Source organism: Silurus aristotelis (assembly GCF_946808225.1).
Source record: "Silurus aristotelis genome assembly, chromosome: 23".
NCBI lineage: Eukaryota > Metazoa > Chordata > Actinopteri > Siluriformes > Siluridae > Silurus > Silurus aristotelis.
In genome coordinates, this window is record NC_139596.1 from 18,319,414 (window position 1) to 18,336,228 (window position 16,815).

Sequence of the window (16,815 nt, forward strand, 5' to 3'; positions counted from 1 at the left end):
TCCAGGATCTGCACCACCATCAGTCCCACAGGCTGTGACTCTGTAATCTCTGACTCTGTATCTGACGAGTCTATATCATTTCTGAATCTGACTCTTATAAACTGAAAACGAGACAAAATAAGCTCCAATCCAACACAACCTCTAACCACATTAAAATAATAATTATAGTAATTAAACAGAATTAAACTGAATATCGATACTTTCCAGCATGTAAAACTCAAAATCAACCAAAAAGATCTGACTTCATACCACATTACTCCAAAACAAACTCCAAAACTGATTCAGCTTTTCACAGATACTGACTTTTTTGTAATTCAGTCTCTGACTCTATTTACTCTGACTCATTATAAACTCTGATTCTTTATACACACTGACTATATATAACCTGAGGTGTTATAAACATTGAATCTGTATATACTTTGAGACTTATATATACTGACTTTATATATGATCTGACTCTTATTAATCCCTGACTCTGAATTTACTCTGACTATTTATTAGCCCTGACTCGATGTTTTGCCTTGGTATAAGCCCTGCCTCTGAAAGTACTGACTTGTTACAAGCCCTGACTCTGAAAGTACTGACTTGTTATAAGCCCTGCCTCTGAAAGTACTGACTTGTTACAAGCCCTGACTCTGAAAGTACTGACTTGTTATAAGCCCTGCCTCTGAAAGTACTGACTTGTTATAAGTCCTGACTGATTTTACACTGACTCTTTATTAGCCCCGACTCTTTATATACTGTGACTCCTTATAAGCCCTGACTCTGAATATACTGTGACTCATTAGAAGCCCTGACTCTAAATATATTGTGACTCATTAGAAGCCCTGATTCTGAATATACTGTGACTCCTTATAAGCCCTGACTCTGAATATACTGTGACTCATTAGAAGCCCTGACTCTGAATATAGTCTTAATAATCTCTAGAAGCCCTCATTATTTTTCTCCCACTATTTTGATTCCTTCTGAATTTATTCACTGACATTCATCAAAGAACTTCTCTGATTTTCCTGGAGATTTGTTCCTCGAGGTGGAGCGCAATATCTCACCAGAACATCAATTTACTTTCAATTAGATACATTTTTTAGCTTTAATTAGACTTAATCGCATAAAGATCTGCTGCTGAAATGTTTCTAATGGAGAGAATTAATTATTAATCCATTACGACTACAGGAGCAAATACAGTTCAATATAATTATATCAATTCAGCAATTAAATATAAAAACACTTTTTTTGGTGCAAAAAATGTTTACAAATGTTGATATATATTTTTTTTCAAGTTTTATATTTATAGTAAATCTGTTTTGCAGCAGTTCTGAATGTGTGCGTGTGTCTACAGTCCTAAAACCACACCAACAATTTTAACCCCTCTGCTCCCACAAAACTCCACTCCACACTTTCCTTCAGCCCCACAGCCCAGGCTCTTCCTCCTCCTCCTCCTCCTCCTCCTCCTCCTCCTCTCTTTTTAACTCTAAGAGCAATGGACACTAAAGGAGGGGCCCAGATGGACAGAAACTTTTTTTTCCCCTCCATGTGATAACAGTCTTTGAATAAATGTGCAGTGTCACGGTTTGGCCGGCAGCTTGTCACTGCAATGCATTCTTCTTCTTCTTCTTCTTCTTCTTCTTCTTCTTCTTCTTCTTCTTCTTCTTCTTGACTCAGCTTCTTCTTCCTCTTTTTTTCTTCTCGCTTCTTTTAATCTCTTGTACATTTTTTTATTTAGTTTTAAGCTTTCAGAGAATCTGAGAATATGCAAAGGCAAACAGGACTTCATGGTGAGTAGATTTTCTTTTTCACCCTTTTGATGCGTCTTTAAGCTCATGGGGTGCGCGTGCGTGTGTGTGTGTGTGTGTGAGTGTGTGAATGTGAATGCGTGTGTATTCCTACTAGGGAAAGTGATTAACTCATCACTGCTGTAATTAGTCCAATACACATCGATCTCTGATAATCTGATCTGTAACTCTCCTGTACTTTCTCCCGTATTTGTGTTGCTAATCGATGCGCGAGCTCTTTATCTTTTTTTTTTCTCTTTAATCTTCTTCACTTGTTTTCTCCCCAAGATTGTTTTTATTATTATTTATTTACTTAGTGCTGTGCTGGTGTGACTTATAACACATTTGACCACTCACACACACACACACACACACGCACGCACGCGCGCGCGTTAACTGCGGGGTGCTTTATCCCGGAGCGTGTTTGGTTTTTCACCTTGTCACGTGCTTGATAAACATTAGAGAAATGTCAACTTAATTGCAGTTGCACTAAAGAGTTAACACTTGGGGACGGTGGTGGTGGTGGTGGGGGTTTGTTGCGGGGCACGTGCGCCCATAGAAGTGCACAGCTAAACATATTCCTTAGGTTTATTGCACATTGTTTGGAAACGTGCACACGCAAAAAAAAAGCATAGTTTCTACGATAAGGCGCAAGCGCGAGACCGTTGGTGACGGTTTCTTTTTTTTTTTTTTTCCTGGTTACATCCTATATAGTAAAACAGTGCGGTTTGGGACGTGCCCCCCCTTCTCCCCCCCCACCCCACCCCCAAAGGCATTTAACTCGTCAAGGGGGGGGGGGGGGGGGGAGCATGCGAGACTTTTTTTTTCCCCTTTTCATTTCATCAAGCCACGTGCTCCGTGTCGTTGCGTGGCGCGTGCATGCTGTGGCGCGTTCACATTCACAGGTTCGTTGCATCTTTTTAATTAATTTTATTTGCATTATTAAATATATATATATATTTTTTTTTTTCCACGCAAGCGATGTGGTTTAGTCTTGTTTTATTAGTCACATGTTTAGAGAGAGAGAGAGAGAGAGAGAGAGAGAGAGAGAGACTGACTAACTCACCATGTATCTATTAAGTAACATCAACTCTCTCTATATGAACGAAAGTGTTGTTCTCCTGACTTTCCCTCACTATATGTGCTTCTTCCACACATTACTGAAGGCGCAAAATAGCACGAGATCTTTAGATGTGAGAGAATGAAATTTTCACTTGAACTATGAAACTTAAACATGACAATGTGCACAAAGCCTGCTCAATAAAGATCTGCTTTTCATGGGTTGGAGTTGAGGATCTCCTGCTATAGAGCTCTGACCCTAATGAACACTAAAGTCATTTTCCTGCTGACTGCACCCCAGACCTCCTCATCTCACCTCATATTCCCAAGAGTGGAGTTTATTATAACAACGAATGGAGACTAAATGTGGAATAGTATGTTCAAAAAGAAGCACATGGTCAGGTGTCCACAAACTTTTGTCCATATAGTGGATCAGGGTTTTTATTTGATCAGACCCAAAATCAATTGATAGCTTTAAGCTGCTACAGGAATATCCAGCTGTGATGTATGTATATGAAAATCAGATAGAACTGCATCATTAGATTTTCAGTGCTGTTTGGATGTACAGACTGTGTATGCATTTACACTGTAATCTGGATTTATGGTGATTCTGGAGATACTGAGTTAGTTCTTCCTGGCTGGGTTGCCAGATTGTGCCAATTTCATAATGTTTATTTTCTAATATTTAATATCTAGACAAATGGTTTGCATTTGCACATATATAAAGACTAATCTCAAAGTATTTGATTAATGTGATTGAGGTTTTCCGATCTGCCAACCTGCAAATCCACATAGTTTCTTGAGTTCATCCCTATAAAAATAGTTAAGACATGATACTAAGACATTTTTATTCCAGTGAGAGGTTTAGATCTCACTGTGGTTAAGAAGGATTCTTTTTTTGACCAAATCTGATGTTCAGAAAGTGGTGCTGTTTGGTAGCATGGGCCACAAGAAGCGTACCGAAGTGTAAACACTATGTTCATGTTGGCTTCTAATTCGGGTTCGTAGTAGACTCAGGATTTTGTGGCACGTCGAAGGCTGTGACGGATTCGGTCTAATTTTAGACCAGTGCTTCAGCCTCAGATGGAAACAAGACTCCGGTCTCGCAAACTTACACCAGGATTGAAGATGATATTTCTTTTTAGACAAATAGAAGAACATTAAGCATTTTATTGAATAAAGACACATTTTTGTTGTTTTGCTTTATCGGTAATAATCGCACGTTTTGTGACGTTTATTTTGCATCATATTTTTATTTATTTTTTTACCTTTTTAAAAACGATTCATCTACATTTCAAATCACATGAATTATTTCTTCTATATGCTTTGTTTGTCACACCTTTTATTTGCACATTGCACTAAACAGGACCACGTGTAAAAAAAAAAAAAAAAGAAAAAAAAAAAAAAAGAAGGGCTTCCTTTTTTTTTGTTTTTACATGTATATTTGTTCCCATGTTTGAAGTTGGTGCACCAGGAGAGAACATCCTCAGAGTCTCACAGCGGGATGTGTAGTTCACTGTATGTCCAGTAGGGAGGCGCCTCCACACTACAGGGTAAATATGTAAAAAAGAAAAAAGGTGCACTTCATGTTCAATCCGAATCCATAAACGCGTTTCTCTTTCCTTTATTTCGAAAAAAAAAAAGAAAAAAAAAGTCAAAACTCTTTTCGCCTGTATGAGAATTGCGTTACAATTCGCGAGCGCGAGACAAAAACTGGAATGTGCTGCTCTACAGGATTTCTTTTTGCAGACAAAGGAAAGTGCGCGCGCTCGCGGACGCGCTCACTCACTCACACGCACGCTAGGGACGCGCGTGCACTGCTGGTTATTCGCGCGTGGGCAGATGCGCCATTACGAGTACGCGGTTCGTCACACGTCTCACGGACGCCGTGTGTGTGTGTGTGTGTGTGTGTGTGTGTGTGTGAGAGAGAGAGAGAGAGAGAGAGAGAGAGAGAGAGAGAGAGAGAGAGCGCGCGCTGGGTGTGGCGCGTGTATTCTTTGCTGATTAATCTACAGCCCTTTCTGAAGTTCCGTTATTCAGACTTAACGCGGACACGCACGCGGACGCGCACACGTACGCCACTTCCTCCACCACCACACTGCAGTGCGCGCGCATGTGGGCACGACGTTGTGCCATTATACACTGTGTTATATGCGTTTTATTGCACACGATATCAACCTGCTGCTTTTATTGTTATTTTTTTTTCTCCAACATATATATTAATGCCTATTTGTTAAACCACTTACAGAATTGTGCAGTGTGTGTGTGTGTGTGTGTGTGTTTCATCATTATGACCTGATCAACGATGGACACCTGCATGCAAATCCAGATGTGGAGCTTATCTAAGAAGTGGATTTCAAATCCAAATGTTCTACACAGCAGTATTTTATGTCCACATACACGTGTAATGATCATATACACAATGTATATACATATTTTTTATGGGTGTGCAGATCAGCACAGTACCTGCGCACTACAGAAACTCTATTCAATATTAAAATGATATTTTTGATGAGTCGTCACTTGGATGTCAAGTTTGTTTATTACCTTTGATTGACTGCCAGCCGAAACGGTGGAAAACAGGACTAACAAGGCAGGCTTGAGGAACAACTCAACTACATTAGTACATGATTTCACTAATGCTCTTATGGGTGAATCTCATTTAAATCTTCACAAGCACACTACAAAATCTAGAGGAACATTTTCCCAGAAGAGTGGAGGTTATTATCACAGCAAAAAGAGACTTAATGTGAAATGGGATGTTCAAAAAGCACAAACCAATGTTAGGGTCAGGTCTCCACAAAAGTTTCGTTATAACATTTATGTGAGTGACATAAACATTTAGTTTTTCTCAATTCTACACAAATGAGTTATGACCAAGTAAAGCAAAAAACCCGAATGATTACCTGAAATGATTACTTTAGTACAATCCTTACGGTGTATGTGGTTTGATGTTTCTTCAGTTCCCTGCTCACAACTTTAGTTCCTGTCTGCAGTTACTTCCTGTTCACCTTTTAAAGCCTGAAAATGGAAAAATATCTCTCAGTATATGTGTATAGAGACAACATGAAGAAATAGAAACCTGGGAAAGAAGAAGCTGATGCTTATCTGAGAAGTGAGGGTCGGTAGTGAGAGACTACAGGTGTCATGAGTGACCTCACTAGTGAGTGTAAATAGGCAAGCTTTTGAAAATGATTACATTTTCTGTTTCTCTTTTCTTTTATACCGCAGTCTGTCTGACTGACATGGCTCCTGTGAACCTGCTGATGTTGTCCCGGACACTCGCTCTGCCGTACGGAGAGAGGCTCTCTGACTTCTACATATCCTCGAAGCCTGTTTGTACAGGTGAATGAAAATGAGCATTACATTTCTCTCACAGTAGCAACATCTGTCACGGCCCTGCTGCTTTCCTTCCCTTCTATCTTTCTCACATTCTCCAAGCCCACTGACTGTATGGACTCCTCTGTGCACTGTATCGCTTCCTGTATTGCTCCGAATTGAATTTTGAATAAAAGACATCCCAGCATGCACAAGCCTCAGAATGGGCCTGCTCCCCCGGCATCGGATGCATATGAATTCCCGTTGGATGAAGAGGATGCTAGGGTGTTCCTTAGACCCGGGGGAGTGAGCACGGTGTCTCCTCTGAGCCAGTACATCCAAACCGAGCACCAGCATGCAGGACTCTTCTCCATGCCCCAGGATCCTGTGAGAAAAAAAAGGAAAAGGTGTGGTGTATGCGGGCCCTGCATGCGAACGGAGAACTGCGGGACCTGCACCAGCTGCATCAACAGGAAGGTTGCACATCAAATCTGTAAACTCAGGAAGTGTGAAGAACTCAAGAAGAGGAGGGTCACCTGGCAGGTAAGAGGCTGAGATGAAACACTGACACACACATACACACAGCTGTTCTTAATGCCTGGTAGTTTCTGTAAGAAATGTCCTCCATGCCTTGTTTAGAACATTATTTGGTGGTATGGCGTGGCATTGATGTCATTGACCAATCATAAACATGACATGCACATTATTATAAATTAACAATGTAGTAAACTGAGGCTTTCAATTACACAATATGGACAAAAGCATGTCCCTGTGCCAATTTAGTCCCAATTTGCTCTTACAGTAAGCTCAACTGTTTAGGGGAACATCTTCCATCTTCCCAAATGTGTTCAATAGGCTATTTTAGCAGGAGATCTTCCACTCCAAGCCATGTAAAGCAAATCTTCATGGAACTGGCTTTGTGCACAAGGGCATTGTCATGCTGGAACAGGGTTTGGGTCTCCTAGTTCAAATGAAGGGAAAATTTCACATCCTGTGCAAATGTGTGCCTCCAACCTTGTTGGCAAAAGTTTGGAAAAGGAAACCCCCCCACACAAACAACCGAGGGAAACTGGTAGTTCAGTGGTGTTGGACTTCTGCTCAGAAGGTCAGAAGGTCAAATCCCAGCACCACAAACTGCCACTGCTGGACCGTTTAGCAAGACCCTTTTCCCTCAACTCTTCAGTTGTACAACTAAGATAAGATACAACTAGGATAAGGGCATCTGCGAAATGGCATATATGTTAACGTAACCACCATATTTTAACCTCCATTTTCTCAACATAAGTTATTATTTCTGGCATATTTTTATTGCTTACTTCTGACTTTCCTGATGTCATCAAAAGGAACTTCTCACTTTCTCACTCAATCAGTAATTTCTGTAGTGTGCAAAGAAGCTTTGACTCGTTTAAAGGTCATACATTGTGCATTATTCATCAGGACAATGTTTTAAATGAATTTTTTTGGAATTGGGTTGTCTTTATGAAATGATGTATGTGTAACAAGAAGTCGTGTTGTGATTAGTGTGCAAAAACCTGGAGTTTAAGAGAAATCGGACCCCATGGTTTTGGATTTCACCACAGTCAGGCCACTTTCAAAGTAAAAACACATGTGAGCTAAACGTTTCCTTACACACTTCGGGCCACCGGATTTTCACCCGAGCGTTGAAGCATGTTTATCAAGCGAAAAAAGCCGCCAGCGTGAATCGCTTTCCCTCACTCTTAATTGAAATCATTTATGACTTTCCACACGAGTCAGGTCACATCGCATCTGTGTCACTTCGGATCCGTAGGTTTCATAATGACGTCGATGTTGACAAAGCTACAGGAAGGAAAAGGTTCTCAAATCAAGACCACAACTTCTTGTAGATCCTCCTTGCTGTTTGATGTATCTCTGAGACATTCCTCATCTACCCTGTCCAAACTTGTCCTCCACATGTCCTGCCAGTCCTGACCTAGTTTACCTTTACAGCTCAGGTCTTTGACCATCCAGAAGACTATAAATTACACAATTCTGCCTCTAACTAATTACTTTGTTGACTGATAATAAGGTTAAAAACTTTTGTTCTCATTTCCAGTTTGTTGTTTGCACTCATGCCTCAAAGCCTTGGTCTTTAACTGTAGATCAGATCAGGGTTACTTTAAGGCTAAAGCCGTAAAAACGGTTGTATTGAGACTCACCCAGTTTAATAGACTTGAGTTAAAGAGATTTGCCTAACTTCACTCCGGGCTCTTTAGCCCTGATAAGACTTACCTGTTCCTAAAGAGTTGGAGACACAGGCTTTCGAAGCAGCATGGTGTTTTGATTGCGGCTTGACTTAAAGTAAAGAAATGTTTTTAAGAACAGCTGCTGTTTGTTACGTCACAGGACAGCTTAACACTCATGATGATGGACATGATTAACTAGAATTACCCTGATTGAAGGGTGGAGATGTATCCTAGCTCTGGCTTTCTTAGACTCCTTATTACTTAAAATCCTAGTCACAGTTTTGCATTTAAGTCTCCATCATAACCACAATTAAGATGGATTTTTAATGAAAGGACTTTTGGTGTCACCCAGATGAGACCGGTTCCTCTCAAGGTTTCTCAGGAAGTTTTAACTTGTCACTTTTGGGACAACATCCATTGTTGAATGTGCTTTACAAATGCAATTGACTGGTACTGAACTGGTTCTGAGGTGGTATAAAGTTTCAAGACTCGCTCTGTTTACAAGAAAGTACTTTATCTACGTTTACACACCACCAACTTCAAAATAGTCTCCTTGCATAGCAATACATCGTTCCTGCAACTTCTGGAACGCATCCTGGAAATCTTCTTATCATTTGCCCTGGATCTCCAAAATGGTGTCAAAACACCACCCTTTGAGCTGCATCTTCATCTTTGGTAAGAGGACAAAGTCTGCAGGAGCCAAATCTGGCGAGTAGGATGGGTGAGATCATTTTGTTTCTGGCAAGAAGCTCACATGTGAGGTGGTCAGAATAGCAGATGTGGTAATGCATGTGGTCAGAATAGCACCAGTTGCACAGCTCCCGATGTACACAGAATGATGCCTTAAGCCACACTGACTTATGAAAGTTGGTGCTCCCTGTGACTGTGCATGCAGCCTTGTGCTGCCAACTGTTGGCGTGTGACAAAACTAGTCTTGAAACTTTTTGATACCACCTCATATGTCTACAGTTGCAGCAAACAGTTTCGCGCTCGACAGTGAACAGTTGATAATCTTAACGATGATGAAACTATAATGAATAATTTTTTTCTATTATAGGAAGATGGGTTCTCTTTTGAGTCTCGTTGCTCTCTAGGTTTCTTCCTCATGAAGCGTCAGTGAGTTTTTCCCTCACCTTTTCCTCACCTCTGGCTCACTTACTAGGGACAAACTTGCAGGACAAATTTAAAACGTATAACTTGAATCTATTAGTTTCGTAACTGCTTTGTGTAAAAAGTTCTAGGATCAGCTGTAGTAGGTGATGTTCTTGATGTTCACCCCTGAGCTCAGAACATTACCTACTGCAGCTGATCCTAGGAATTGACAGTAAACCTGACTTAGCTGAACAAAGAGCTTGAACATAGCTCATACTGCTTCAAGAGAGTAGTAAGATTCTGAAAAGGAGAAGATTTTAAAGCTCTATGCACCAATAACAACACTTTCAGTCATCATAAAACTTCAAAGTCAGCCGATATAAACCGTGCAAAAAAAACAACACACTTTTATTTCCCTGTAAGAAACGCGAGATCAAGTGTTCTGATGAGTTTTTTAAATTAGTTGATGCTTTATTGGAATAGACAGCACTCCAGTAAAACACTGGAGACACACAAAGTGACAGTTAGTGAACTTAGGTCAAACTTTTCACTTCTAAAGTGGTGATTAAATATGAAATCCTTTTGACAATGAGTCGATTATAATTGCTAAATAAAATAGTTTGTAGTCAGTGTGGCAGCTTTGCACTTTGTCCTGCACGGAAGGGTTTCTCTCGATTCGAAGTGTACACTGAAGTCACATCGGAAAAAAAACAAAACAAAAACGATGTTCTCGAGGTTTTCCGAAGTTTCATGTTCGATTTGTGTGCATTCTCCTGCAGCTCCTGTTCTCCTAAAGCCACTGAACCAGATGGTGCAGCCTTTGTTTGTCTTTTAGCTTTTATTTGTTGAGTGGCAGTTGTTAGCAGTGTGTGTGTGTGTGTGTATATGTGTGTGTGTGTGTGTGTGTGTGTGTGTGTGCATGCACTGTGGTTGCTATCCTAGAATTGGGTAACACAAAGTAGTCATATAGAAACAAATACACTGATTTGATTGAGAACGTTGTGCAGGATTGTTCATTTAGAGATTTCTCCTGCCCTGTTTTGAAGGTGTGGATTATCATTACACCCAGATTCAATCTTGTGTCTGTCATTTCAGTCACTTTTGCAGCTCTGACACATTCATAAGAGACACATCTGAAAGATCAGCTCCAGTAGATCTCCGTCTTTCTTTCATGTGCACTATGTGGTCAAAAGTATTTTGACACCTGCCCTATTTTTTTATAGCCATATATGTTTCCCAAACTGTCTGGGATCTTCTGCTGTAGAGCTCCAACCCTATTGAAGAGATAAATGTAAACTCTGACTGCACCCCAGTAGCCTCCTCATCTCCTCACCCACATCAGCCCCCTGACTTTACTAACACTCTTTTAGCTGAATGAACCCCACAAAAATCTAGTGGAACATCATCCCAGAAGAGTGGAGGTCATTATAACAGCTAACGGGGGCTAAACCTTTGTGCATATACTGTAGTGTATATACTTACTAATATAATTAAACATTTAAATTAAAATCAATTGACATCTAATCTCCTCCCTACCCAGTTCCTGGAATTCCCAGGATAGACTCCAGATCTGTTCCTGAAAAAGACAGAGAAGAATAAAAGCAGGAATGAACAATCTCTGCAGGAACTTTGCACCAGGTTCTGTTGTTAATTTTCAACATCAGGAACAGCTGGAACTTTTTTGTTACTACTTCCTTTTCTTTTGAACTGAATTCAGTAAATTCTTTATTTTGCTTCTATGCGGTTTTTTTTCTTGTTTCTGTTTAGTTTTTTTGAACTTGTTTGTTGTTTCTGTTTGAACACTGAGACACGTGGTTTATTTCTGAGCTCGGCGTTAAAGGTCCGCACTCAGCAGCTCCGAATTCCTCCCACCTGCTCTGTGTGCACTGCGGCCTGACCTTTGACCCCTGGAGGCGCTCCCGTGACTCATATGGGAGTCGACCTGAGACACAAAGAGCTTCTCCTCTTTGTCTCTTCCCCTTTATGTTAAGCTTCTCACTTCTCCATTCATTCATTTACTCGTTCGTTATTTATTCATCGTTTTTACACCAACGTTGTCCTGAGATTACAGTGTGAGCGTAGCTTTCTCCCTCCTAATTCTTTTCATTTTCCTGGGTTATTTTTTTTGCACGGCCCACTTTTTCCTCACCCACTTTCATTCTTTGTCTTGTTTGCTTTTCCTTCCCTTTTTTCCCCTCTTTATAATTTCTTTTACTTTATTTCTATTTTATATCTCTGTTTCTCTGCTCGTTCCTATCTATGTTTTCTATTTAACTAACTTTATTACTGTTTTCCATGTTTTTCTTTCTTTCAGACTCATCTGTCTTCATCACACAACACAGCTACATACAGACAACACAGAGCTACATAACAACACAGAGCAGGGACAGTGTAGGACAGATACACAGTGTAGTGTAGGACAGATACACAGTGTAGTGTAGGACAGATACACAGTGTAGTGTAGGACAGATACACAGTGTAGTGTAGGACAGATACACAGTGTAGTGTAGGGCAGATACACAGTGTAGTGTAGGACAGATACACAGTGTAGGACAGACAAACAGTGTAGTGTAGGACAGATGCACAGTGTAGTGTAGGACAGATGCACAGTGTAGTGTAGGACAGATACACAGTGTAGGACAGACACACAGTGTCGTGTAGGACAGATGCACAGTGTAGTGTAGGACAGATGCACAGTGTAGTGTAGGACAGATACATAGTGTAGGACAGACAAACAGTGTAGTGTAGGACAGATACACAGTGTAGGACAGACACACAGTGTAGTGTAGGACAGATGCACAGTGTAGTGTAGGACAGATGCACAGTGTAGTGTAGGACAGATACACAGTGTAGGACAGACAAACAGTGTAGTGTAGGACAGATACACAGTGTAGTTTAGAACAGATACACAGTGTAGTGTAGGACAGATACACAGTGTAGTGTAGGACAGACACACAGTGTAGTGTAGGACAGACACACAGTGTAGTGTAGGACAGACGCACAGTGTAGTGTAGGACAGATGCACAGTGTAGTGTAGGACAGACACACAGTGTAGTGTAGGACAGACACACAGTGTAGTGTAGGACAGATACACAGTGTAGGACTGACACACAGTGTAGTGTAGGACAGATACACAGTGTAGTGTAGGACAGATACACAGTGTAGTGTAGGACAGATGCACAGTGTAGTGTAGGACAGACACACAGTGTAGTGTAGGACAGATACACAGTGTAGTGTAGGACAGATACACAGTGTAGGACAGACACACAGTGTAGTGTAGGACAGACACACAGTGTAGTGTAGGACAGATACACAGTGTAGGACAGACACACAGTGTAGTGTAGGACAGATACACAGTGTAGTGTAGGACAGATACACAGTGTAGTGTAGGACAGACGCACAGTGTAGTGTAGGACAGACACACAGTGTAGTGTAGGACAGATACACAGTGTAGTGTAGGACAGATACACAGTGTAGGACAGACACACAGTGTAGTGTAGGACAGACACACAGTGTAGTGTAGGACAGATACACAGTGTAGTGTAGGACAGACACACAGTGTAGTGTATTACAGATACACAGTGTAGTTTAGGACAGATACACAGTGTGGTGTAGGACAGATGCACAGTGTAGTGTAGGACAGACACACAGTGTAGTGTAGGACAGATACACAGTGTAGTTTAGGACAGATACACAGTGTAGTGTAGGACAGACGCACAGTGTAGTGTAGGACAGACGCACAGTGTAGTGTAGGACAGACACACAGTGTAGTGTATTACAGATACACAGTGTAGTTTAGGACAGATACACAGTGTAGTGTAGGACAGATGCACAGTGTAGTGTAGGACAGACGCACAGTGTAGTGTAGGACAGATACACAGTGTAGTTTAGGACAGATGCACAGTGTAGTGTAGGACAGATGCACAGTGTAGTGTAGGACAGATACACAGTGTAGTGTATTACAGATACACAGTGTAGTGTAGGACAGATGCACAGTGTAGTGTAGGACAGATACACAGTGTAGTGTAGGACAGATACACAGTGTAGTGTAGGACAGATGCACAGTGTAGTGTAGGACAGATACACAGTGTAGGACAGACACTGTTGTCTAAATCTGTCTTTTTCTTTCTTGTGGTCCATCTTCTTTACTTGATTTATTTTTTTCCTTCCTTTAGACTCATCTATTATTTATTAATTCTACTTTTCGGTGCTTACTCTGTTTCTTCTTTTTCTTCTATTTATATTTTTTTGTCTCAATCATTCTAGGTTTGTCCTTTCTTTCTTTCTTTCTTTCTTTCTTTCTTTCTTTCTTTCTTTCTTTCTTTCTTTCTTTCTTTCTTTCTAATTCTTTTTTCACCCCTATCTTTCTGGCATTCTCTGTTGTTCCATTGTCTTCTTTATGTCTATTCTTATTTGACCTGCATTCATTCCAGCTTAAATCTGCAGTTTGTACACTCCTGTCCTCTTCTGTCCTTCTTTGTAAGTGTGTGGAATGTAGGGAATGAGGATGAAGTCGGGGGAGATGTGTAAACACTCGGAGAGAAACAGGAGGGAAAGAGTGTAAATACAAACAGGACTGACAGGCTTCAGGAAAGCTGAACTGCTCCAGGGTGGAGGAGGAAGGAACCCATCCCTCTACACGTGTCTCCTGTTTTTGTGTGTGTATGTAAGAGAGAGAAAGAGAGAGAGAGACCATCACTCACAGTCAGGCAGTGATCTGTACTTCATATCCTGCAAAACCTTCATCAGCTTTCAGTGTTTTATGCATATAGATTATTATATACAGGAACAATCACACAATGTACAATACATGAACAGTGATCTGTGTGTGTGTAAGATATGAAGCTCTGCCCTTCCCCCCACTCACACTGCCTCACTCCATTGACCTAAAAGGGCAAAACACACACACACACACACACACACACACACACACACACACACACACACACACAGTTCACTGTACAGAAAGTTTATCCTGGTGAATTAATGTTATTTTGTTTTTACTTCCCTGTCCCCCTGAATGACGACACAAACAAAAAAAAACCGAACGAAAGTCATTTCATTCATGCATTCATTTATAATGTGACGTAACGCCTCATAATCGCCTAATCCCACACATAGTCCATGTTTTTTTACAGACACCTATGAGACACGTTTCGGTGTTTGATAATAATCGTGAACATTGTTTGCGACTTACTTTTGAATTGTTTTTACATGAAACCGGATCACGTTTAACATTCGTTTTTAGTTTCTCAGAGTTGTTCATTAGTGGCGAGTGCGGTGGTCAAAAAGGCCGTATTTCATTGTCCCCTTCCCCTGACCCCTGCAATCCCCTGCCGCCTGACTCCCTGTCGCCTAGCAACCACATCTCATTATATCCCTCAACTCACCCAACCAGGCCTCGGCAAAGCGTACTGCGCTCCTGCTGTGCACTCAATAATGCTAATGATACCAAAACCAGTTACCGTGCGTCACTCGGGGCACAGAAGATGCTTCATTGTTTTTGAAGACATCAAAGATACGCTATATTCCTAAAAGTTTGACCTACTTTTCAAACTTCCCATTCCACAAATAGTCCCATCTTTCCTGTTATAATAACCTTCAATCTTCTGGGAAGATCTTCCACTGGATATTGTGAAGATTTGTGCTCATTCAGCATTGCAACTGTGTTAGTGAAGTCAGGTAATGATGGAGGTGAGAAGGTGAGGAGGCTTTGGGTGCAGTCAGCGTTCACATTCATTGTTCAATAGGGTTGGAGCTCTATAGCACACTAACACTTCCAACCCATGTAACAGCTGATCTTCATGGAGCTGGCTTTGTGTACAGGGTCATTGTCATGCTGGAACGGGTTTGCGTCTGCTTGTTCAAGCGAAGGACAAACTTCATGCAAAGATGTCCTGTACAATTGTGTTGCTCCAGTAGTGTGGGGAAGAAGCACATATACACATCCCAATAATTTTGGCTGTAGAGTGTATAAGTGTATTTAGGAGTAAGGTCACGTTACCGTGTCGCAGATGATCGAAGACGAACTCTACCTCTGCACTGCTCTGTGTGACGTCAGAGCTGAGCCGCAATCGTGTATCTGTCCTGAATTAGATTATTGGATTGAGAAATGATAGATAGATAGAAAAGAAGGAAATTCACACACACACACACACACACACACACACACACACACACACACACACACACACACACACACACACTTTCTGGCTACTGTTCACAAGTCAAGTGCTGTTTCCAATTGTTACTTTATAAGGTATGGGGGTCTATAGCTGTCTGGGTTTGTGTGTGTTGGGGGGCAGTGCAACAGTGAATAAGCATGACTGTGTATAGGACATCTGTTTTGTCTGTGTGGGAGAGAAAGTCTTGAGAGAGAGAGAGAGAGAGAGAGAGAGAGAGAGAGAGAGAGAGAGACTCTGAATAGGTGTGTGGATTTGGAGGCTTTAGTCAGACTATTGTTGGAATAGTGGGAGGCGGAGAGGGTTAATTAGGATCGTTAATTCTGCTGTTATTAGAGCAGTCCACACATATGCAGGTGCAAATTCTCACAAGTCTTTAGTGATGCAGCCTTAATGATCCTTCTGTAGGGATCGTGTGAAACAGTGTGTTGACCAAGTGTGTGTGTGTGTGTGTGTGTGTGTGTGTGTGTGTGTGTGTGTGTGTGTGATTACTGTATTCAGGCTGCCTAATGGAGGTTTTCTGATTTGCTTGTTCGATCCTGTCAGAAGAGAGTGACACCAGGTGTCCTCGTGTTGACTGTGATGCTGCAATTCGGTATTTTCATGCAAGCGTCACAAGCGTAGTAAGAGGGCGGAGTTAGTACCAACACATCATCCATTTAGAATTGTCTCCTTTTTTGTAAGTGTGTATGTGTGAGTCCTGCGTGGGACAGCGTCGATTTTGTAAAGGTAATGCGATTGGATTATGGGATTTTTTTGGTGTAGTTTTGCAACTGTAACCGATACCAGACTTAAACAGATCTAATAACGGGGAAACTGATCTGACAAAATTGGCAGGGGAATAAAACTCTAACATACTGCAGGTAAAATTATTCACTCGTGTTTGTATGTCAGAGAGAACTCTTCATTACAATCCCACAGCAGAAACACCCTCGGCATCTTATGATAGTTTGTTAGCTAATTTATTATTTAGTGAGCTTTATTTCTGAGGATAAAACTCATTGAAGTGACCTGGACAAGAAGCAGCAAAAACATAAAAAGGTTAAAAAAAATAAAATAAGGGAACAATGAGTTATATAGTGGATGGATGGATGGATGGATGGATGGATGGATGGATGGATGGATGGATGGATGGATGGATGGATAGATAGATAGATAGATAGATAGATAGATAGATAGATAGATAGA

The 16,815-nt window shown here is 41.1% G+C and overlaps 1 protein-coding gene across 1 annotated transcript in view; it reads left to right on the top strand.

The window, feature by feature from the left end:
- The first annotated feature begins 2,340 nt into the window (after positions 1 to 2,340).
- Positions 2,341 to 16,815, top strand: part of tet3 (tet methylcytosine dioxygenase 3) — a 43,232-nt gene continuing 28,757 nt past the window's right edge. The window contains exons 1-2 of the mRNA XM_083527296.1: positions 2,341 to 2,677; positions 6,063 to 6,692. Coding sequence (XP_083383422.1) covers positions 6,357 to 6,692 — 336 coding nt within the window. The 5' untranslated portion in view covers positions 2,341 to 2,677; positions 6,063 to 6,356. The remainder of the gene's footprint in view (positions 2,678 to 6,062; positions 6,693 to 16,815) is intronic.